The sequence below is a fragment of the Oreochromis niloticus genome, linkage group LG2, assembly GCF_001858045.2.
Source record: "Oreochromis niloticus isolate F11D_XX linkage group LG2, O_niloticus_UMD_NMBU, whole genome shotgun sequence".
Taxonomy (NCBI): domain Eukaryota; kingdom Metazoa; phylum Chordata; class Actinopteri; order Cichliformes; family Cichlidae; genus Oreochromis; species Oreochromis niloticus.
In genome coordinates, this window is record NC_031966.2 from 17,570,132 (window position 1) to 17,595,564 (window position 25,433).

Genomic DNA, 25,433 nt, shown 5'->3' on the forward strand with positions numbered 1-25,433 from the left:
AGGCTTCCAATTAAACCTGATCATAATCTTGTAAGCCTGCACTATCACCAGGATACATACATTATTGAGATTGGGATATGCTAAGTCTTCCTTGTGTTCACAAAGTGAATATAAATTTGCCTTATCTCGAAGTGCGCTGTGACCTTGAATGGTTAATAAGTAGCTTTGTTTTGATTCATACACTAACATTCTTCTTTAAAAAACACAAACAAACAAAAAAGACCTTTGAAACTTGAAGGATGTTGTATAATTGCGTAGCTTCATGTCTACACTAGCAGGCCAATTTCCACCACAAACAACCACAAAACAGAAGAAAGGTGTTTATTAAATAAGGCCCACACAGCAAGTAACAACAAAGATTTGTTGCATCATCAAAAGAACTCAATATCACTCTAAACTATAATAAATTCATAATTTTCCCCAGACCCTCAGGCATTAGGCGCTCATGCCTAAGGCAAAAGAGATGTTTTTGTTCATTTGTAAATTTTGGTTTGTTATGCATACCTGAAATCTGCTGTTTGCAAATCTAAAATATGTCTATTTTATTTAATATTTACCAGAAGTCCTCTCAAAGAGAGAGAAATGGTTAGCATAATTTCGCTAAATGTAACTATGGCCTGGAGGGCCTGCAATTCAATGTTGGAATGGCAGGCAAAAAGAGGTTGCTCAGGGCAGACAGTGATGGATGGGGAGTGTCTGGAGCCATCGGCTTAGTGTTAAGCATACGCTGCATTTCTCTCACTCGTCCCGCTGCCCTTTAAGGAGCATCAGCAGGCGCTCCATAACTCAGTGGCATATTGGAGGAGAGGAAGGTGGGACAAACAGCACTGGTCAGCCCTGATAAAGGTCTGTGTCCTTGAGAGGTGACTAAAGAGTAAACAGCATGAGATAATCCCTGTCTTTGTCATGTGGACATGGGAATATTTGTGCATATAGGTATGTGTCTGGCTGTGTGTTTGCAGAGTGACAGTTAAAATCAGGGGTAGTGAGGCTGCGTTTCAGGGTAGTCCAGGTAGGTCTGCTTAAGGTGTCCTAAAAATCTTATACTTTATCAGCCCAACATGAAGTAACAGCCTGAAGTAACTACACCATTGTTCTGTTTCTTTCTGGTCATGTTTAGTAATTCAAATATTCTTTTTGAGATCAGTTTTGCTGTGGTTTATTGCAGAACAAGGCTGCCGTGACAGAAAGCCCAAAGCATTTATTTAGACAATTATATTTTAATCCAAACTATTTTTTTTCACTTAAGCCAAATTGCTAAATCTACCCATAAACAATGCAAACCACAGGCTTTACTGCAGATTGTAAATGTAATTCATTATTACTGGGAAATGGACTTAAATAACGCTTTTCTACTCAATTTGAGCATTTTCAATGATTTTTAATATAAACCTCATTCATCCATCCAGACACAATCCCCATAGAGATTGGGGAAACCAGGGATTGAACGCCTGACCTTCCAATTAGTGGATGACCCCCTCTCCTTCTTCACTAACCACAGCTGCTGCATTGTTCTTAATCTTATTTATTTTTTTATTTAACAAGGATGCAATTTTCAGGAGTGTAACTTCAATGGACACCTGGTCTTAATTTTGAAAGAGAGTTACCTCTCTCTCTTTCTTTTTCCATGTCTTCAGGTCTGCCATACCTCTGGATGTTATCTGATCATTAGCAAGGCTGCTTATCTGGGCCTGCGCACAGGACCAAGTGTTCTTGGCCACTAGGATTTCTAGAAAAGTGTTGTGGTTGTACTTGCTTCCTAGCATTATTGGACTAGCTCTTTTACATATTGTGGCTCCTTACGCTCAGTTTGACCTGTGTTCTTACTTTAATAAAATGATTAGCATGTAAAGAAACTGGATTGGCATTTTTTGCCTTTTTTTCCATCCATTCATTCATTTTCTGAACTGCTTTTCCAGTTCAGGATCAAAGGGGGCCCACCCTATCCCAGCTGTCACAGGCTAGTATATAGAGACATCCAACCACTGGGTATTATTGAATCACAGATCAGTTTAACATGCATGTCTTTGGGCTGTGTGAAGAAACTGGAGATTTTGGCAAACACTTGGTTAGGATTTTTCCTGTTCTGCCCCGTAAGTAAAAGGTGCAAGTAGGAGGTTCGAAGGCTGAAATAATATAAATTTAAAATTTCTGTAATGCCATAATATCACTAAGCGCACTCTTTGAAGTTTAGCGCAGAGCAGTAAAGTGAAAAAATGAGAGTGTCTGACTGGCCGACGGGGACCAGCTGAACCTGGGGGTAATCGTCCAAGGAATGTTTCATCAACTTGTACGCTCCCTACCTCAGCAGATTTGCATCCCCTCCTGTTCGCCTCATCTTTCCAACTTTCTCTCACTCCATCATTTGACGAATGACCCTGAACAGCTGTCAGGGTAGCAACATTTAATGGCTTCTGCAATCACAGTGACTTGTCTGCAGTAAACAGACCCCTTTGCGTTTCTCTGTCACATGGAGAAAAACAACACAAGCACTACAGAGAATCTCTCTGTCACTGAGACCCCTACTTATGCAATCAAGTGGGTGACATATGTTTAAATGAAAAATTACCCTTGTGATGTCACCAGTTGTACGAACAATGTCTTCATCTGAATTTGTTAATGCGGTAATAGCATGTCATATTCAGGTTAAGTCATATTCAGGGTAAGGCAGGCAAATTAAATGGTGTGAATGGGGAAGGGAGTTCGTGTAGAAGTTAAAATATCAAGCTATAGTTAAAGGCAATGGCACAGTAATAATGTTGTTACACAGTCCTTCAAAGTTTTTAGAATATGCTCAGAGAAGACTCATGACACATCGGAAAGGGAAGAAAAAGGTGGGTTTTTTTCTTTTTTGCACTCACACTTATGCCAGTGAAAGCCTCTGGGCTGAAAGGAAAAAAAAAACTTGTTTCTCCAGCTGCTGCTCGGCATTAGGCAAGCATAAATTCGAGAGGGGTACAAATCCATCTCATTTGATTCTGTTTCCATCCTAAACTTGAGAAAAACAACAATGTTGTTACTCAGACTGATGAGCAGTGCCAGAAGTGGCTTCAAGCAATAATTGAGCTTTGATTTCTGAGTGTTTACCTCCTTCATATTCACCTGAAATATACCTACAATACCAAGAAGCTTACATAAAAATGAAAACATTGCTAATATATTTACTGTTCTGTTCAAACGCATAATTTTTTTTTTTTTTTTCCCCAAGAAAAAACACGCTGACGGGGCGTGTTGCACTTACAGCGACGGGGTAAAAAAAAAAAGAAGAAAGAAAAATCAATGCACACCTTGCAGTTTATGATGATATCATGACAGCACATATAGATCATACTGATGCCTCAAGGCTTTCTGAAAAGCTAATAAATTTATTTCCATTTTAGTGCTATTTTATTACCATCTGCTGTATTTCTCTTTAGTGGGGTCTCTTTTGACTCTAAATAAAAGCACACAGCATAATATGAGGCACCATCACGTTAACAGCTGCTTTTGTGAATATTTAATGTTGTAAGTATTGGAATTATAGCCACATAAATTGTGCAACACTATTCATGTGTTTATCTTTTATTGAGAATGCAAACCCTTTTATCTTATGATTCTTAAATTACAACACATATTTGTACATTTTGGCTGCTAATGAAATAGTATGTCTTGTTGTAGGAAAGGATTTTCATTTCTTATAGATTATTGCTGTGCTTTCTTGTATGCTCCACTGTTTAAATGCTGCTGAAGAGTGTTAGATGTTTTGCTTTCTTTGTTTTTTTTCTTTATGTGATGCAAAATAGGGTGCTGGGTTCAAATCCAGCCCTTTCTTTGGGAAGTTTGCTTGTTCTCCCTGTGCTTGTGTGGGTTCTCTCCAAAAACACCAACTTCCACTCATATTCCAAAAACAGCCATGGTTAAGGTGAACTGTTGATTCTAAATGGGTGGTGGGTGTGAATGGTAGAGGGTGTGGTTGCCTGTCTCTTTGTGTTAGCCCTGCAACAGACTGGCAATTCCTCCAGGATGTATGCTGCTACTTGCCCTGTCACAGCCGGGATAGACTCAAGACTCCTGCAATCCTGAACTTGATAAGCAGGAGACAACGTATAGATGGATTACCTTGATGTCTAAGTTTAAGTTCCTTTTTCCTAGATCTACAAAGTCGCTTGGCAAAGAGATATTTGTGAAAACAGAGTATCCCGACTGATCATGGCTTGTCAACTTTCACTACATGCACGACATTAACATTTTCTGATGGCGCTAACAGCCTAATGTATTTTGGCAAGACACAGAGTGTACACACTCTGTGTTCTGCCTCCTTTGCTCAGGGAGCCACTAACCTAAACCAAATGGATGATCCAGTAGTGAAAACGTGGCTGATGCAGACTCCATGTGCTACATGTGAGAAATGACAACTTCCTACAGTGTCCCAAGCTAATTCTTCCAGAATTCATGCATGATACAAGCTTATGATAACGCCTCACATCATAAAACTGTCAGAGTTTGTTGCTGGCATCTATTGTCAGTCCCCATGGTCAAGTTATTCTTGTGCTGATATTATGCAGCCTGAACCTGGCATTAGTTTTCTGCTTCGTCTCAAGTGATGCTGTCCTGAATATTTGTTGAGAAAGCACTTTTCTTACTTGACTGAGTACCAGCAATAGAAAGTAAAGTCTATTTGGTCAAGCAGTCATGTGAACATCTTCGTCCTGGAGTCAGTGTGAGAATGCATGATAAACAGATACCTGTGTCAGCTGGTCATTGAGCCACATGTTCAATGATGTGCATCTGCACAGTGTGATGAATTGAGCAGTGAGATCTGTCTGCAAATGTTTGTCCCATTGTGACGGCTCATTGCTCAGTGGAGATGTGGAGTGTGGATGAGCATGAATGGCACCATCTGAGGATAACAGGCCTCATGGGCAGAGGGGGTGTGTGGGACCCTGTTTAGGGTACATCTGGACAACTGGCTGTCCTCTTCTGTAAGATCCAGAGTCAGCTGAAAGTCCAGCTGTCACTTGTGCTGCAGTGAGGTCTGATTTCTCCCCTTCAATTTCCAACTTCTGATCAAACTATGTGACATATTTTAAGTTTAATCTTCCCATCTAGTGGTGACCTGGTAGCAGAATGGTCACAACCCGTGATGCCACATGGTCACAATGTGGCCCTAAGCAGCAAGTGCTTAATTTGTTTCTGCTTGGCCAGAAAATTAGCTGTGTGTCAATACCCTGCTTCTTCACTGTAACAGTCAAATACAAGAAATAGGTTTAAAGAAAGAAAGTGTACTTATTGTATTTTCCTAAGACTTATCCATCTAGCTGAAGGCACTTAAATAATTTTAACTAAAATTCTGTCTGTTTATACCTGTGATTTAATTTGATTTGGAAAATATTCCAGTATATTTTTAATATATCCCTTCTATAAATTAAACTGAAAAATAATGTTACTTTTATCATGACATGTGGAAGCCATGTGTTGGTAAAGAAGGGAGAAAATTAATGTTTTTTTGAATCAAGCGTTTCCTCACATGATTGCTTTATATTCGTACTAGCAGCCTAATGAAAGACTCAAATAAGAGAAAATTGCTTATTGTATATCCTAGCTGTTTCCCCACTCAAGGGTCTATTTTTAATGTATTTGTACTAGCTTCTACAGATGTTTCTCATTTGATTCAGTCAAAATGGTTCAAACAAACATGCCGAAGTTAATAAATTGAAATTGTCTTTGAATGTTTAGAAGCGGCTGCATTGGAGATATTGCTGTAGCTGCTGCTGCTTCCTCTTGAGTCTGCTGTATATCTGTCAAAACAAAACGTACCTGGAGGCCATGCAGGTTGTTGAGAATTAATTCTGAAACATTCCACATTACAGAGTGATGACTTTATTTTGACCAAATAAAATCCAGCAAGGAAGGAGGGACCTAATAACTTTTTAATATATTCACTTCTTTATTTTTCACTGTTCCTATGAAATATATTTCCACCACTGATTTAACCTTTTTTTAAAAAAAATATTTCCTTCTTTGTTTGCATGTTTATTCTTTACCTGAGAAAAATAAGCCTTGGTAACAATCTCTCTGGTATTATTAAGACCAGTTACAAATTTAAAAAACAATAAAATGTAAGTTTCAACTTGCACTTACCGGTAATTATAATAAACCTTCACTCTGTCACATTTAAATTGGATAATACCTAAAAAGAGAAGCTTACAGTAGACTAATACAAAAGGAGAGCAGAGTTTCACAATAACTTTCCCTTTTAAAGCCTTCATGCACTCACACCACCTTAGGCCCACAATTCCAATGAATGAATCTCCACTTTCTGCTGTCTCCCTAATGAGGGGGCGTTCACGAACTAAGGTACTGGTCCTGTGACCCTCCTCTGATCTCTACATGTGACAAAATGATGCTTTACCTAAAGGACATTATACCTTCAGGGAGGGGCAAATGTAAATAATGACAGTACGCACTCCCCTCCTCATCTATGCCATCTTGTTCTCCAATATTTTTGATCAGTCATCATTGGAGTGCTGAAGGAGCAGATCACCTTGTTAAACTGTGTCTGCTGTGGTTGAAAACTCCGTAAAATCTCAGTTCTTCACATACAGACTGAATAGATAATAAATGCCAAATATCAAGCGGAAAAATAGCAAGGTATGTTTTAAACATTGTAATATTCTTTGCTGGCTGTTCTCATTTTGCATACACTGAACTTGCCGAGATGTGTTTGTCCTCTTTTCCGTCGGTCGGTGATTATAGTGGATATTTACAACCCACTTGTTTTTTATTTGGATTTTGCAGAATATCCCAGCAGTTTGTAAATGGGGTTGTAAAGTGGTTTATAGGGAAACAGTGTTTCCTAACCAGTGATCTTTTCAAATGATTGCCCTAAAAAACTGTGATTTGTTCATATGCCTTTGCCCAAATCCAACAAACTGAATTTTGAGAATTCAATAACCACCATTAGAAGTGGGAAAGTGGATTCAAAAGCACCCATCAGGATGGGGAAAAGGCAGTTGTCTTGAGTTTAAATTCATGACAGTTAAAAAAAACAAAAAACACCTGTTTTTTCTTCTATTACTTGTACTTTACTGCAGTCTGATGTGTATCTGATAAATATTTTCATGTTTGGTGCTCTGTGCAATCATTATTGTTTGGTAAAGAGCAGAATATTGCTGCTGTATCTACTCAACTTTTATTTATTTGTTCACATTTTTTATTATTACTTCATGTAAACTATGTAATTGGGCTTAGCTACTGCTGCCACACATTTGTGCCTGCAGACAGTTACAGTGGGATATATATGTCACTTGCTACCTACAGGATGCCACATCATCATGAGTCTTTGTCACATTCACTCGCTAGATACAAAAAAAACCCCAATGTCATCCAAAAAATGAATTACAAACACTTGTCTTTTAGTTCAGCCATAAATAAGGATGTCCCTGTAGTTGAGAAATGCACTGAATTGTACATCCACTGATCTTGTTAGAGCCAAATTTTTCACAATAATCATAAGAACAGGATAACTTTCTACATCTTGACAACAGAAGGTCACTGTGATCAAGGGTGATAATAGATAAAGATGGGACAATAATAGGGATGGGATGATGGGACAATGAGCTGATATGAGCTGATATACCAACCTCATAATTCATTCATTATCTGTCCATATTTTCATTTAACTACACATAACATTTCTCCTCGTGTCAGTGTCGGATATGTGTACATTACAGGGAAAGCCTCTTGTTAAGACTTTTTGATTTTGTAAAGTAAGCCCAGTGAGTACGCAAATTGTCATAGTGATATGGCAGGTGAGATGGGTATTGACCTAGGGAAGAGAGGAAATCAATATCTTGCCATTTCAGGTCTCTTTGGGCTTTTTTTAGTAACTCGGTGCACAGGCGTTAATCACTGAGTCAATTGTTTCATTAATCAAGTGAGAAGTCTCAGAAAGTGGAGATGGGTGTGAAAGCTCTCTCTCTCTTCCTCCTTCTCCTTCTGTCCTGTCCTCGCTTTGACAAGTAGATAACTATCCCTAAAAGAGAGAGGAGATAGAGGTGACTGTGCTGCACTGGAGCCAAATCTCGCTGGGAGGCTGTCAGGCTGAGTTCCAATACTGAAAAGTCGCCTTTTTCCTCAGCTGCTGTTTTGGTGGGGGGGGGGGTGACATGAGCAATTGTATTCGGACAGTTTCTCTAACTTTCTTAGTCTTGTGAAATCTACATAACAGAACAGTCATGGCTGCATGAGACATTTGATAATCTGTTTTGTGGTTTTTGTGGCTCAGGATATGGAAAAATGTCAAACGGAACTTTTAAAAAAAAGTCAGGATAGATTGCTTGCTTCCTTATTGTACACTTCGAGATATATTTAGCTGGATAAACAAACAAATTAGTTTTTATACACATTTTTGTGGTTAGAATTTGAGATTTGCTTTAAAAATATAGATTTTATGCTTTGTCTTATATATAAATATGATCTCCTTCCCACTCCCACTCACTTGGGTGTGTGGTACAGGTTGTGGTACAGGTTTTTACATATATATATACATATATATCTATATCTATATCTATATCTATCTATATATATCTCTATATATATATCTATATATATATATATCTATATATATCTCTCTATATCTATCTCTCTATCTCTCTATCTATCTCTCTATCTCTCTCTATCTATCTATATATATCTCTCTATCTCTCTCTCTCTCTCTCTCTCTCTCTCTCTCTCTCTCTCTATATATATATATATATATATGTGTGTGTGTGTGTGTGTATATATATATATATACATATGTTAAAGAATTAGTTTGGACATTTAGAAGTCTGGTTCTGTGAAATGGTTTCCTTACCTGTAAAGCTGCAGCTGGTCACAGATTGATGCACTGCAGTGTCATCACACATACTTTAGAATAGTTGCTTGGCTGCGAAAATTTCTCTTAGAAATGTATAGATCTCTAAACCCAGACATCTAAATATTGATCATTTTGAGTTTAAGCAGACTTCTAAATATCTAAAATAACCCTTTTGGTCTTAACAAAGATGCTTCACCACCATGTATTAAAACACAAATACACACACACAAGCCCCATTTCACTGCTCTTCAGTTACCAGGGACATTGTGTTCTGTACTTTTGCCTGGTTACTGGTTTGGGGTTAGATGCAGCAGAGTATGCATTGCATAATGATGAAGTCTAAATTAACAGTTCATGTGACTTCCATGGAAGTTTAATGTCCTTCTTCAAATGCTTGTGTAGATGTGTTGAATGTTCAGGATATAGCAGATGTGTTGTAAATGTTATTCATTTTTATGCATTCAAAGGGAAAAAGTGGTCAAAATAGTTTATATTTTACTTGTCATTTGACAGAGTTTGTGCAAACTGTTACCTTGCACAATTTTGTAACACCATGGTCTGCTGAGTGCTGGTGCTGACCACAGTGTGGCTGCTTCCAGCAGGGTAACGCACCATCTCACAAAGCTCAGATCACCTCAAATTGTTCTTTTTAAACATGAGAGTGAGTTCAGCGCACTGTTACTGTATACCCACTAGTTTCTCCCATACTTTAAACATTTCTACAGTCACTGGGTCCAACCGTTTTGTTTGTTTGTTTGTTTGTTTGTTTTTCCTCTCTCTCTCTCTCTCCTTTTTTCTTTAATGAACTATTGTGATGAAATTTTAAGAAGGAATGGCACATGGTTCATTAGGCTTAAGTCAGATGTCCTCCTCTAGAAGTGACATCTCCATTCTCATCATACCGTGATGACTCCTCCACTTCTGGATCATTTATCAGTGCGTTGAAAATCGTTTGAAACTACCATTACTAAGATTTAAAAGCAAACTTAACCTTGATTTTATTCATGTAAAATCTAGTTAAAACAATAACAGTTAACTCACATTATTGTGCTGGTGTAACCGTATTTATATGATTCCAGTTTTGTTATCTATGCAATTTTTTTTACAAGTTACTGACTCCATGGCACCGTCTCAGAGTTAATGTCAGACACAGTACTTTGTACACTTAGTGTGCATTGACATGCATCCACTATATTAGAATATTTAAAAACTCTATAAATTATTCACAAGTTAATTCAATTGCAATTGAGTTTTATTTATATAGTGACAAATTACAACCTTTGGGTCTTGGAAGGTTGAACGGGCAAGGGACAGGGCGAAGGGGAGGGTAGCAAACTGATGTACCCTTCCCCAAAGGTGAAATGCAGAAACCTTAAGTGTCATTGAACACTACTGAGGTGAACCACTCTCCTGGAGTGATGGTATGACGTATCCAAAATGGCAAAACTTTCACTTACCTACTAATCCTCCTTAAATCCAGCATAGATCTTTGAGAATTGTCTTTTCTTTTTGAAACCAAGAAGTAGGTGGAATAAAACCCCTCGTTCGGTATCTCTGGTTGCACAATTGTGATAGCCCTTTTGACCAGTAACATATTTCCTATGATAAGCACAGGGTCTTCACAGAGTGTGACAGAAGTCACTTTGAGTCACTTTCTCTTAAAAGGGTGGGATTGGTGATGAAACTGCAGTTTGTAACCCCGGGACCTTGTTATCAAACCCACTTATAGCAGCCTCTCGTCTCTCACTGAGAAAGTCAAAATACTGCAATTAATTAGACAAAGCATGTCTCAGGTGACCCACTAACTTGTTAACTTGTTGTCAACTAAGCAAATGATTAAGGCCAGGCAATCCAGACAAGAACACCAGCAAGCTGAAGGAGGTGACCTGAAACTTCCATCAAACTTTTTTCAAAAAAGTGCGCCTCCGACAGCCAAACCCATCTGTTCTCTGATTGGATTGTTACATTTGTGATTGACATGACATTGACCAATCAGATGACAGGAAGAAAAATAGGGTCAAAATTCGTACTTGTAACTTGCAGGGGTTTTTTGGCTAACTCCACACACAAATCTTTTTTACACATACAAATCTTTTTTACGCACGCACAAATTCTTTTTACACATACAAATCTTTTTTACACACGCACAAATTCTTTTTACACATACAAATCCTGATTTACAAGTACAAAATATTTATGACCACATTTTGAGCCCATAGATATTTGCATTAATCAGGAGTCGATCCATTTTGAGCATCGATGTCTCGTTTGTTCTGCTTCTAAACCAAAAAAAAAATTATGAAGGCAAATGAGAAAATCACCAGTGATGCTGATCCAATGTGGTACCTCAAGTAAGTCACTGTGTGCATCCACCATCACTGACTTTAACACTGCAGACATGCACAACAAGACATTTTGTTTTTTTAAAAAGAGGAAATAAAGGGTTTTTAAAAATTTGCAGATACCTCAAGATCTATGTTGGCATGCCGGACGTGAAAGAAAGCTTCAACGTGACCAGACCGGTCTCTCCCCACGAGGTGAGTAGTCTGTGTTTCTGCTGTTAAATATGAACCTTTGTTTACTGTGGTTTAATTAAAGTTGAATAAAGCTTTTAAGTAATCAAATACACAGCTTAAAATGAGTTTTTATATATATAAATATATATAGATATATATGTATGTATCATTGCACATTAATTCTCGGCACTTTGGACAGACAATCACACATTAAATACAGAGGGAAGATGTCTCACTCAGGCATCTCTAGACTCAGTTAGCATTTAGTTGTGGCCCTCATAGAGGTATTTGTTAATTATATTTGACAAAAGTGCCGACACCTCCAATACTTTCCTTTAAAGATGATGAGATATAGCTCAGAGTCCTCCGTCTCATCCCACAGTGTGGTCTCAGCGATATGACCTACTCTGCGCGCCCATCACAGTGGACATAGAGTACACCCGCGGCAGTCAGAGGATAATTCACAATGCGCTGCCCATCAGAAGGTATCTTTTTTTCCCTCCCCTGCTCCTGTTCTGTGATGCAGACATATTTATATAATTTAAAACCTCTCCAGCAAAGCTCAGTAAGCCAACAAGTGCCAAAAACATTATTCAGCTTTTGTGATTTTTAAGCTTCATTTGCTGATAAACTGATCTTCTTCGCTCATTTGCGCTGATGCATTCTTCTTTATAATGACAGTAATAAGCAACATTTATAATTTAATAATGAAGACAGCTCTGCTTTTGTCAGGATGCCCATCATGCTGCGAAGCTCTTATTGCGTTCTCACGGGAAAGACGCCGATGGAGTTTTCAAAACTCCACGAATGTCCCCTGGATCCAGGCACGTAACCATAGCACTCTCATTTTAACTCTTTCCCCCGCTGTACAGCAGTGGCGTGTCTAGATAATTTTTGTTGGGGGGGCCAGGTAGGGGCACAGATTGTTAATAATAAAATAATAATGTTAAAAAAAAATTCCACCAACCATTAACCATAATTCAATAACCCTATAAACCTAATAACCGAATGCGCTTTTAACTCTTATTAGAATGAGATTTTAACCACTACAGTGCAAAGTTTTTAGATACTGTGTTGATAAAGTACAAGAGATACAATCAGTGCTCTGTCAGTGTTTATTCAGCATTCAAGGACAGCAATATTTGCATAGTATTTTTACTGACATATAGTGCACATATGTTTTGGGCAAAGACATTTTTGAATATTAAAATACGAACATTTTTAACATACAATTGGCAAATTAGCCAGTGCCAATGCAAAACTTTATCTGCCTATTAAAAAAAAAAGATAATCTTCTCACAAACTGATGATTGACTTTGAAACAGGAAAAAAGAAGCTCTCTGCTTCTGGTTGTATTTTAGCCTTCTTAAGGAAGAAATTCTCAATATTTTGAGATCTTTTCTATTCTTTTATCTTTACTGGTTGGCCCTGAAGTAATAAAGCAAAAACTTCTGCCACAAACAACAACTTTCCTGATGACTAGAAGTCAGGGATGTCAAATTCTGGCCCTCATGGGCCCCTATCCTGCACGTTTTAGATGTTACCTATACCAACATAGCCCATTCAAATCAAATAATCCCCAAACACCTAGTTGTGCACAAGTCTGTAAATGATTCTTTAAATCAGCTGTGTTTAAGTATGGAAACATCTGAAACTGGGAGGACAGGAGCCTTGAGAACCAGAACTGCACATCCCTCCATTGAACATGGCACAGCCATTTCATGGAGTGATTTACACTCTATTCATAACATGGAGCTGGCAGATAGGATAAGTAATGAGAGAAATTAGCTAGACCGCACAGTGTAGTGTAAGTGCTGCCTTATGGTCAACTTTGGTAATGTTGATGTATAAAGAACAACACTGGCTGATGATGAAATACAGTCAGCTGGCATGGTGACACTGCCAGTATTAACCTACAACCAAATCTGCAGCTCCATACAGCAATGTTATGACTTAGATTATATCTTATAACTCATAACTCTTATGCTAGCTCCCCCCAGTAGCCTACTGTCTGAAATATTCGACGGTTGCAATAATTCTTTAAGTGTTATTTTTTCCTTGGTATTGTAATTTCACCGAAGTTTACTAAACTCAACAAACTTATTACTTACTGGGACATTTATTCTCTCCTCATTTTCTTTCACCGAAAATTTTTTTCTGCGGTGCCGTCTTTCGTGCTTCGCTCTCCTTCCTTTGCTAATGTGATGCTCATAGCGCAGAAGCCGATGCTGCATTCACTTACACTCGAATCCCTGAGCTTCACTGTGAAAACATAATCGTACATTTGATATTTGATTGAATTTGACTGTTTTAGCTTCGGGGTGGCACCTGGGGTGGCCAGTCTGGTTGAGGGGGTGGCCGCTGGACACGCCACAGCCTGACACTCAACTCTACCCACCCTGTTCTTAAACACATGAAACTTGCACCACTGGATGAACCAGATGACTGCAGGTAACATTTGTACAAAAAGTCTGATGACTCCATCTTTAGGGCTTAGTTAGATTAAATATTTAACAAGTTAATTTAACAATTAAAGACATATTCATCCCAAAGACACTCTTATAATGTAGATTAGCTATAGTGTTGACATAAGATACATGTATGATTTGTTCTTTTAAAGAGTAAATGTTGTAATTACATGAGCAAAATTGCAGTATTCCAAGACAGCATCAGGGTTTTAACACCTTTTATACTCATGTTTTTATAATTAAGTGTAAAAGCTCAAAGATAATGACATAAATACATCTGTTCATGTTATTATCACAATAATAACATTATTATTATGACACTTTTTCTATACTGTATTAAAGTTACCAGAGTCAAGTTTGGACTCACAAATATAATCAATGATGTTTCTCCACAGCGGGCTCATCAGTACCTGGTGAGAAAAGGTCAGTCCAGCTCTGACTTGAGGCTTTTCAGCTCCACTTGATCTGGTTCCACCTCTACCACTGGCAGAGAAACACAGAGTGAGATCTCCTCCTGCCAACCATCCCGCTTCGACTGTGTCCAGTTGTTAAATTCATCCATGTGATTCTGCAACACTGTAAAATAATATTCATTTCTTTGGTAAGAAGTATGTGTGTTTCTGTTCTTAAATTGATCATCATCAGCCTGGACTCCAGTGGATTTGAACATGTATTTGTTGGCGAGACAAAATCAGGAACAGAAATCATTGGTTTTCACAACTGGGTCCAGTTCTACCTGCAAGAGAAAAACCAACACTTGGACTACAAAGGATATAAGGCCAGGGAGCATGATTTGGTAAGAATAACAGTTCATCAGACAGAAGAGATTCATTTCCTTCTTTGGTAACATAACCATTAACCATGTTCATGCTTCTGTCACAGCCTGATCAAGATGACCACGTTCTCAACCTCCAGTTCAGCTGGAACGGTGTGGTGATGCCCGTTGGCAGCGGCTTCATCGGCACCAGCCCCGAGTTTGAGATGGCCGTCTTCACCATCGTCTTCCTCATGAACACAGAGAGAAGCACCACAGTTGTGGTCAACATTGACCAGTGTCAGATGGAGCTGGTGGTCATCAGACACGGGCGCTCACTCGGGACGGCGTACTGCTGCTCAGCAGCAACGGAAGACATGTCAGGCGGCACGCTGACGTGGATCCATCATTTTATTCACTTCTGATAAAAACTAATCTTTGTTCAGCAATACGTGGCCTCATTAATAAGGAACCGACCTGCCTAATGTACTGCAAAGGACATTTAGATGTATTTCAAGATCACTGTGACCTCAGTAGCTTTAAATAAAATGTTATTTTGGAGTTCAATATTTTTATTTTGTGCAGCTTTCTTTGGAAAACAAGTCTTTCTAGTCACTGCATTTATTTTTTTTCCAACAGTGTCTTTATTTATTTTGAACATAGCAGTGTACACATCTATGAAGCGTAACAACACAAGTAGCTAAACTTACAGAAACTACAAGCTACACATACTGCCTTTATACACATAACACCATGTAGGAGGGGATGAGAAAAAAAAACCCGCAATGACAAAACAACAAAAAAACAACACACAAAAGCAAAACAAACAAACAAGGGAAAAAAAAAAAAAAAGGAAAAGGGGGGAATAACTGTGTGCATCTCCCATAAATTATGCACCCTCACAGGTATATGTTAAATGTAAATTAGAAAGTAGTTGTTTAATGTCAAGCAATAAACATATTCCCAAATGGACTGCAGAGGGCCACCTATGAATCCTCCCCAAAAATTTCCACCAAGTGGGGCAAGTCTTTATTAGCAAGGAAGTTTTTGAAGGGGCCCCATATGCTATCAAAGCATCGCCGCTTACCCCTGATTGCGTAGGTGATCTTTTCCAAGGGCAGGGTAGATGTTAACTCTGAAATCCATTTACTTCTTCTCGGTCTATCTACCTCTTTCCAAGTAATGGCAATCACTCTCTTAGCCATCAGCAGCCCTATGTCTAAAATTAAGCGATGTTTCCTTGTTATATTACAGTTAGCTGGATAGATGCCCAGCAAAAAAAGTTTTGGTTCTAAATGCAGTTTTATTTCTAATATTTCTTCAGTACATTGTTTCACTTCTTCCCAGAATTTCCTAATTTCAGGACACTGCCACAAACAATGGAGAAGTGTGCCCTTTTCCTTGTCGCATTTTATACAAACATCCGGGATGGTACTGTAGAAAGCATTAAGTTTGACTGGAGTCATATATGTACGCATTAACCAGTTGTACTGCAAGAGATTTAAACGAGTGTTCACTGTTTGTGATTGTGCCCTGGCGCAAGCCCTCTCCCACTCTTCAAGGGAGATATTCTCCTGTAAGTCTTCTCTCCAGGATTCAAGCTTCTTTACGGACGTTTCTGTAGAGGCGGCCACCAGTTCATTATAGATTTTGGAAATCAAACCCCTTCCCTGGCAATCTTTCAACATCATTTCTTCAAGTGTTTATAGGCCAGGAATGGACAAGGACTGGTTTTGCTGTGTTCTAATAAAATCTCTCAGCTGTAAATATCTAAAGAACTGGCTGCGGGCTATGTCATGCTTTACAACCATTTCATCAAAGGACAGTAAATGTTTATTATCCGGATTGTAAAGATCTCCTATTTATATTTTAAATCCCCCTTCACCCCGTCCTGGGGGGAAATTATCATTTCCCCATATCGGGCTGAATACTGAGAGTGAATTAACTACATTGAGGTGAGTCTTAACTTGATGCCACACCGCAATCATATTTTTGACCATGGGATTCTTGGTGTTTCTTTTGAGTTTCTTAAGATTAGCCGAATATAGGTAAATGGGAAATGGCAAATTCAGCGCATACCCTTCCATCTCTCTCCACAGTGGCACATTCTCTTCTGAATAGTAAAACATTAGTGTTCTCAGCTGCGCCGCCCAGTGGTACCACAGTGGGTTTGGGCATTTAAGCCCTCCTCTATCGTAAGGCAGATACAATAGAGATAGGCGCAACCTGGGGCGTCTATTCTTCCATAAAAACTTGATGAAGAGTGTCCTCAGTTGAGAAAATAAATTGCTTGGTGGTGGCAGAGGCAAGTTTTGAAATAAGTACAGCAGTTTAGGGAGTATATTCATTTTGAGAGTATTTATTTTCCCCATTAATGACATTGGTAGAGCAGTCCATCTATCCAGAGAGTTTGAGACATCTTGCATAACTGAATTATAGTTGATTTCTATGATATCCTTAAGCAAAGGAACAATTTGGATGCCCAAATAGGTAAAGCTATTAACAACCTTAAATTGAGTAACAACAGAGGTTGGGTTTTCCCTATCTAATTGGTTTATTAACATAATGGATGTTTTAGACATATTGATCTTGTAACCAGAAATTTTACCAAACTCCTTAATCAGTTCTAGCAGAGCCGGGATGGATTTGTTAAGATTTTTAAGAAAAATAATTAAATCATCTGCATACAAGGCTAAGCGATGTTCTGTCTGTCCTATTGTTATACCAGAAATACTATCGTGGGATCTCACTGCAATAGCCAAAGGCTCGATTGCTATAATGAACAACAGTGGGGACAAAGGGTCCCCTTGCCTACACCCTCGATTTATTTTTATGGTTTTTGAGATATTATTGTTAGTCAGGATCTGTGCATATGATTCCTTATAAAGTAACCTTACCCAAATACAAAAATTCTCTCCCAGACCAAAGCGCGCCAGAGTCTCAAACAAATAGGGCCATTCCACTCTGTCGAATGCTTTTTCAGCATCAAGTGACAGTAAAGCAGTGTCCCGAGCCCCCTTTTGGTCATAAAGAATGTTCAGAATCCTTCGGACATGGTGGAATCCTTGTCTGCCCCGAATGAATCCATTCTGATCCCTCCCAATTATTTCAGGTAGTATATCTTCGATTCTCTTGGCTAAGATTTTACAAAGTATTTTCAAATCCGCGTTAAGCAGACTGATGGGTCTCCAGTTTTCACATTTATCGTGTGGTTTGCCAGCCTTTGGGAGCAGAGTAACTAGTGCTCCTCTCAAGGACTGTGGTAAGGTGCCCTTTTGAAAGGATTCTGTAAACATTTCTAAAATTGGAGTCAACAGTGTATATTTAAATTTTTTATAAATTTCAATTGGGAGACCATCGGGTCCGGGGGTTTTCCCCGATTTAATACTATCGATTGCAGCAGATAATTCCTCGAGTGAGATATCTTTCTCCAAAATAGCCCTAAGGTCTTCTGGTATATTGGGTATATTTATCTTATCTAAAAACATTTTTAGTTCCGTATGGTCATTAGATATTTCTGAACTGTAAAGATCTTCATAATATTTCCTGAAGGATTCATTTATATCTGCCGGATCCACAATAATTTCTCCTAGCTCATTTTGCAGTGAGATAATAACCCTTTCACTCTGGAGCTGCTTGAGACGGCACACAAGAACTTTCCCAGGTTTTTCACCCTGATCGTAGAAGGACTGTTTAAGTCACAGCAGACTGGCCAAAGCTTTTGAGGCAGAAAGTTCATTGTATTGGGCCCGAAGCAGCAATAAATTTTGATGTATTTCAGGGGACCTTGTTTGATAGTATTCATTTTCTAATTCCTTTATTTTTGTCTCTAACTGTTTTGCCTTTTGGAGAGTCAATCTTGCTTTAGAGCTAGTGATGCTAATTATTTGGCCCCTAATAAAAGCCTCCCATCTTATGCTTGCAGAAGTTTCTGTTTTGTTCATTTCAAAATAGAGGCTAATTTGTTCATCCAAAAGCGAGACAAAACCAGGGTCTGCCAACCATTTTTGTTTGTAACGCCAAATCCTAGCATCTTTCACAAGCTTTGAGTCCTGATATACCAATGAATTAGGAGCATGATCTGAGATTAGAATCGCCTCATACGAGCATTCCTTGATTTTATGTCTCAACTCTGCAGATATCAAAAAGAAGTCAATTCTTGAATATGACTTGTGTGCACCAGAATAACATGAGAACTTTAGAACGTCCGGATTTTCTTCCCTCCAGATATCTATTAAGTTCAATTCCTTCATAAAGTGCTGTATAGTTACCCTACTACGGGTGTGAGACTCTTCGGTTCCCGAGCTCCTATCTTTCACCGGATCTAGTACACAATTAAAATGGCCTGCCACCACACATTTACCAGGAAAAGAGCACAACATAAGGTCTGTATTAGGAGCATAGATGTTTGCCAAGATAATTTGTTCATTTAGTAAGTTCCCTTGAATGACAAGGTAACGTCCAAATTTATCTTTGGTGACTTTGTTTACCTGGAGTGGTATGGATTCGTGCACCAAAATGGTGACCCCTCTCGCTTGAGAGTTAAACGATGCAGACAAGACCTTGCCTCTCCACCTCCTCTTAATTTTCAAGTCCTCATTATGCATCAGATGTGTTTCCTGAAGAAACACAATGTTAGACTGCAAAAATGTTATTCTGTTCATGACTTGTTTAACTTTCTTCAGATTTTGTAACCCTCTGCAGTTCCATGATGTGATTTTGATTTTTATCTCACTAGACATTTCTTGTAGGTTGTGTAGTTATATTCCCCAAACAAGTGAAAATATATGTCAAAAAAATTACAAAAAGAAAAAGACAGAAAGCTAACATAAATACTATTACTAACAACAGAAACTACCCAAATACCCTCACCGTCACCCATATCCAGGCCTTTTAACCTGGATTTCCTTCCCCAGATATTTAAAGCTTCCAGGTTCGCTATTAACAGTCCCACCCAAGGATGACACCGTATAGCTGAACTAGTAAAACCGAACAATCCAACTGTTAACTATAACATTAACCATACCCTCCTATGCCACCAAGTTTAGATATTAAATTCTTATCCATTTATAAACACCCCTCTTTGCCATAGGTGAAATCACGTTTCACATTTCAAATCAAGATTTCTAAGCAAAACTAATCAGAAGTGGTCTGCTGGTTTGAGCCCCACTTACTTGAAGTTGACCAATTTGCATTTGTTGCAGAAATACGTTCGGCTTCTTAATCTTTTTGTATTTTATTATTTTTTTTTTCAATTAGAAGACAGATATGGGTATCTCAAGAGCTTTAATCCTGCACTAAGCCCAGAATAGAGTGTAACATGACTTTAACTAATAGAAAATTCAGTGTAATACGCGCTGTTAGGCACAAGCATACATTTAACCTTATAGCTTGATCTACCCGAGCCGGCTGGGCTCGATCCTGCTCTTATTCTCAGGTCAAATGTTACCTTATGCTTTGTAAACTTAGATCGTATCCTAACCATCAGTCCGATCCCTCTTTTGACTCGATCCGTTGGATGAAGCCCTCCGCCTCGACCTGATTGTTAAAGATGTTGATAGCGGTCAGGATCATGGCCGACGTGGGGCAGGACTCTCCCGCCGCGATATCCTTGCTTCTGTCCGGGGCATTAACCTCTGGAGTCCCGCTAGCGTTAGCCTCGCCGGAGTCCATGGCCTCACTGCTAGCTGATGAGTCCTTGCTAGCCCTCGACTTCGTAAAGTCCGACAATTTAGCTTGGAGAGATTTGTTCCGCCCTTGACTGACTTTCTTCTGTGACACCGGCATAACCCTAAGTTAATTTGTCGAAATAGGGGTGATTCACCTACTCAAGTACAATATTTTAGCAGGATTTTGCCAACAGGGTAGCAGAGCAGGTTAATGCATGTCCGCTCAGCGCGCCGCCATACTGGAAGTCCCACTGCATTTATTTAATATAATATTTTTCTACTGAAGTAATACATGACGTTTTGGTGATTTGGAAGATATACTTCACAAAACTAAAAGTGGCCAAACATATTAATATCAACTAAATATGAATATTACTATTTCTTAAGTTGTGTTTTTTTAAAATAAAAATGTACACACCAGCTATGTCATTCAGTCTTACGAGTTCCTCCGTCATGTCTCGCATTTTTTTTAAAAAATTTATTAAGGTTTCATTTTAAAAACTCGAGACATGAAAGGTGTTTGCTTTTAGTGGCATCTAAAGTCCCCTCCAAAAATCAACAAGACAAGAAAAACGTTTTTCTCTGAATCAGAGTCTGCACATCTAAGCTAGCTTCATGGCCAGATGTCATCAGTCAGAAATACCGTTCAAACGTCCGGCTCGACTGTGTCACGCCTGCGTATTGTACCTGCTTAATTTGGGCTATGTCCACACGTACCCGGGTATTTTTAAAAACGCAGATTTTTCTATGCGTTTGCACCTTTCGTCCACACGTAAACGGCGTTTTCGGTCACTGAAAACGGAGATTTGTAAAAACTCCGGCCAGGGTGGATATTTTCTAAAACTCCGTTTTTGCATTTACGTGTGGACGAGAAAAACGGAGAAAACGCAGTGTCAAAGGTGTGCGCCTTTTTTGACGTCACACTGTGCGCCACGTTGTTGTTTCGGTGAAATGAATTTCTACAATACTGTTACTGTTAATTGTACTCTCTGCAGTGTTTAAATGCTTACATATACACACACAGTTACTGTCCCGCCACACATACGACTCGGTTCTGCTTCTATGCCCCAGCTTTGTTTACTATTTCCCACGGAGGCTTCTAGACTTCTGATTGGCCAACATTTCTACACGGTTAGGAATAAAGCGCCACCTGCTGCTTTGGCATGTTCCTAGCAGCGTTTTCCTTCATTTCTGCCTTTACGTGTGGACGGGATTATTTTTTAAAACGAAAACGGAAAATCTCCGTTTTCAAAAATACCCGTGTACGTGTGGACATAGCCTTGGACTGTTTTCAAAGTATCTGAAAAAATTAAAAACAAAACAAAACAAAATTGTGCATTTCAATGGGCATTATCTGAGCATGCGCAGAATTACGCACATCGTTCCTTTGATCGAACTGAAAGGATCAAAGGATCAAAGAGCGCTGACGTCACGTTCGCGGCCACAAAAGTCCATAAATACCCCCTCTTCACCTTTGTAAACACACTTTCACTTGGAGCATTTTCAGAAACACGGAGTTGTTTTTGCAAACCAGGAACCTTTCAGAACCGGACTATTTTTACATTGAAGTAAGCAAACGCTTTTTTTTCTTCTCGACACTTTGCCTTAAGCTTTTAAAGAAATGTCACACGAAACATTAAATAATTCATTGTCTGACAGACAGTTTCGAGAGGAATCACATAGACTGTGTGGGTTGGTGGAGGGAGAAATACCTGACCCTATGCGGCTTCAAGACAAAATTAAAGAACTCCAGTTGGAGTTGAGCACCCTAAAGCTCAAAAAGAATTATTACCAAAACAATTACTATCGCTTAAAAGATGAGCGTGAACACAGGTGTAAAGACGTGCAGGAAGATTCTCTCCTTGAGCAGAACAGCAGCATTGCTGCTCAGTTGTCCCAGATGGAAAGTGAGAGAAACGAACAAAAGAAAGAGAACGCAAATCTCAAGAAAGCCTTAGAGAGTCTTGAGTACCAAGTGGGAGAAGCTCATCATAAAACAACAAAAAAAGATGAGATAATAGATAAACAGAATGGGGAAATAGTACAAAAGCAGGAACAGATAGTTGAGCTGAAAAAAGAAATATGTATTCTTCAGCGTAGGGTGAGACAGGCTCTGGACGAAAAGCAGTCACAGGTGGAATCTCTGGAGGCTAAACTCCAGGAACAGGTTCAAACCATTCAGATGATGCACAATGACTTTGTGGAAAAGGAAGAATCTCTCCTTGAGCAGAACACCAGCATTCCTGTTCAGTTGTCCCAGATTGAAAGTGAGAGGAATGAACAAAAGAAAGAGATCGCAAATCTCAAGAAAACTTTAGAGAGTCTTGAGTGCCAAGTGGGAGAAGCTCGTCATAAAACAACAGAAAAGGATGAGATAATAGAAAAACAGAATAGGAAAATGGTACAAAACCAGGAACTGATAGTTGAGCTGAAAAAAGAAATATGTATTCTTCAGCGTAAGGTGAGACAGGCTCTGGACGAAAAGAAGTCACAGGTGGAATCTGTGGAGGCTAAATTCCATGAACAGGTTCAAACCATTCAGACGATGCAGCATGACTTTCAGGAAATGGAAGAATCTCTCCTTGAGCAGAACAGCAGCATTGCTGCTCAGCTGTCCCAGATTGAAAGTGAGAGGAATGAACAAGAGAAAGAGATCGCAAATCTCAAGAAAACTTTAGAGAGTCTTGAGTACCAAGTGGGAGAAGCTCATCATAAAACAACAAAAAAAGATGAGATAATAGATAAACAGAATAGGGAAATAGTACAAAAGCAGGAACAGATAGTTGAGCTGAAAAAAGAAATATGTATTCTTCAGCGTAGGGTGAGACAGGCTCTGGACGAAAAGCAGTCACAGGTGGAATCTGTGGAGGCTAAATTCCATGAACAGGTTCAAACCATTCAGACGATGCAGCATGACTTTCAGGAAATGGAAGAATCTCTCCTTGAGCAGAACAGCAGCATTGCTGCTCAGCTGTCCCAGATTGAAAGTGAGAGGAATGAACAAGAGAAAGAGATCGCAAATCTCAAGAAAGCCTTAGAGAGTCTTGAGTGCCAAGTGGGAGAAGCTCATATTGAAAGAAGAAAAAAGGATGAGATAATAGAAAAACAGATTAGGGAAATACTGCACAATCAGGAACGGATAGTTGAGCTTGAGGAACACATTGAAAGCATGAAACAGTTTGGTGCAGATCTTAAGAATCAGCTGAATGAACATCTGCTGGCTGAGAATTATGCCCTTAAAGAAAATGAAGAAATCCTCACCAAAAACAATGAAACCCTCAGTGCTGAGTTAGCCCTGCTCCAGACAATCACTGAGAAAAAACACGAAGAGTTAAAAAATCTTACACAGCAAATATTTAGGCTGGAGAATGCGGTTAAAGACATCGAAAATGTAAAACGAGCCCAACTGGAATCTGTGAAGGCAAGATCACAGGCAAAGATTAAAACCATTCAGATGTCTCTGCATGAGCTTCAGCAAAAGGAAGAGTTTCTCCTTGAGCAGAACAGCAGCATTGATGCTGAGAGGAATGAACTAAAGAAAGAGAACACAATTCTCAGGAAAGGTTTAGAAAATCTTGAGTACCAAGTGAGGACGACAGAAAATCTGACACAACAAATGTTTACACTTGAGGAAATAATCAGAAAGCAGAACTGCAAAATTGTGCACATGCAGGACCTAATAGATGAACTTTCTGAACATCTAGAAGTGAAGAGAAAGATCAATGAAAATCTCAAGGATCAGCTGAGAAGGGAGGAGGAAGGAAAAATATTAGCTGCTGCGCACAATTTTGGAGACAGTTGTCAGATCACTGATGAATCTCTGCAGCTGGAGAATCTTGCTCCTGAACCTGAGGACCTTGATTCTCCTGTGTCAGAACCATCTCCTGATGTGGTTCTGACACAGGAGAATCTTGCTCCTGAACCTGAGGAGCTTGATTCTCCTGTCTCAGAATCACCTCCTGACGTGGTTCCGACTAGTAGTTCATGGCGTCACGGTGCCAGACGCCTACTTAAAGTAGGTTTAGGTCTTGCCGCAGCAGGCATTCTTATTCCTGCTGCTTATTGGGCCTTTTCAATGTTTAACAACTGTTCCCCATATGACTCTGTCTATGGTGGCCTTGAGCCATATTGCTACCTTGGTCATGGATCAGTTCCCCTTTAAAGACTAGTAATGATGGACTGCTTTTCATCCACAGTCCAGAAAACCATATGTTGTTCATGTTAGACAACATGAGCAACATTTAGCTAACTTGTGCTCTCATTTTTCTTTTCTTTTGCCTCTCACCCCCCAACCAGTCGAGACAGATGGCTGCCCCTTCCTGAGCCTGGTTCTGTCAAAGGTTTCTTCCTGTTTAAAGGGAGTTTTTCCTTTCCACCGTGCCTAGTGCTTGCTCACAGGGGATCATTTGATTGTTGGGGTTTAATTTGCTTGAACTAAAAAACTTCAAAACTTGAAGTCTTTTAGTTCAAGCAAATTAAACCCCAACTTCAAGTTTTGAAGTTTTTTAAAGTTCAGGTGAGGGGTTCACATAGTAGGGAGCACTACAAAAGCTACAAATTTAAAAAAAAAAAAAATAATAATAAAAAACAATTTTTGAAAAACATCTCTTACGGCTCTGTTTATTTACTTAAATGAACACTTATTTTTTGTCATAGAAGAATATATAGTGTCCAAAGTATCTGATAATTTCAAAATTAGCACTGCGCTGCATGAGATAAACTGTGGCACGGACGGCTGTCGGCCTGGTGAGGGAGAGTTCCTCTTCAACCTCCAAACTGAACCCAGTTTGTTACTTGCAGCATCGCAAATTTAGACACAGCAATTTCTTAGAGTTTAGTTTAAGTCCTGAAATGACATCTCCTTACCAGCATAGAAACATCCCACCAAGCATTCACAATCATTACATTGTATGTAGACTGTATGTGAAAAGAAAAAAGAAGAAAAACAGAAACCTAAATAAGAAATGCTGCTACACAGTAGAAGGTTGTTGACAGTAGCAAGCTACAGGGCTCTCAATATTTAAGCATAAGTATACATTTAAGTATAGTGACATAGGTAAGTTGATGGAAGTTTCAGGTCACCTCCTTCAGCTTGCTGGTGTTCTTGTCTGGATTGCCTGGCCTTAATCATTTGCTTAGTTGACAACAAGTTAACAAGTTAGTGGGTCACCTGAGACACGCTTTGTC

The 25,433-nt window shown here is 39.1% G+C and overlaps 2 protein-coding genes and 1 long non-coding RNA gene across 3 annotated transcripts in view; 2 read left to right on the forward strand and 1 right to left on the reverse strand.

Moving 5' to 3' along the window:
* Window positions 1-13,947: 13,947 nt before the first annotated feature.
* Window positions 13,948-25,433, reverse strand: part of LOC109204159 (uncharacterized) — a 16,510-nt gene continuing 5,024 nt past the window's right edge. The window contains exon 3 of the long non-coding RNA XR_002063715.2: window positions 13,948-14,399. This is a non-coding gene — a long non-coding RNA (uncharacterized LOC109204159). The remainder of the gene's footprint in view (window positions 14,400-25,433) is intronic.
* LOC109204157 (poly(U)-specific endoribonuclease-C) lies at window positions 14,332-15,036 on the forward strand. The gene is made up of 2 exons (XM_019364459.2): window positions 14,332-14,619; window positions 14,706-15,036. Exons 1-2 carry the CDS (start codon window positions 14,434-14,436, stop codon window positions 15,000-15,002), a joined length of 483 nt encoding a protein of 160 aa, XP_019220004.1. The 5' UTR covers window positions 14,332-14,433; the 3' UTR covers window positions 15,003-15,036.
* Window positions 21,586-24,411, forward strand: LOC109204152 (myosin-J heavy chain-like). The gene has a single exon (XM_025910778.1). It carries the CDS (start codon window positions 21,868-21,870, stop codon window positions 24,406-24,408), a length of 2,541 nt encoding a protein of 846 aa, XP_025766563.1. The 5' UTR covers window positions 21,586-21,867; the 3' UTR covers window positions 24,409-24,411.

Bases quoted from the DNA above. Each gene is read 5' to 3' on its own strand.
- LOC109204157 (XM_019364459.2), top strand. From the start codon at position 14,434: ATGTGTGTTTCTGTTCTTAAATTGATCATCATCAGCCTGGACTCCAGT. The intron at 14,620-14,705 runs GTAAGAATAACA...CTTCTGTCACAG, and splicing joins AGGCCAGGGAGCATGATTTG to CCTGATCAAGATGACCACGT.
- LOC109204152 (XM_025910778.1), top strand. From the start codon at position 21,868: ATGTCACACGAAACATTAAATAATTCATTGTCTGACAGACAGTTTCGA.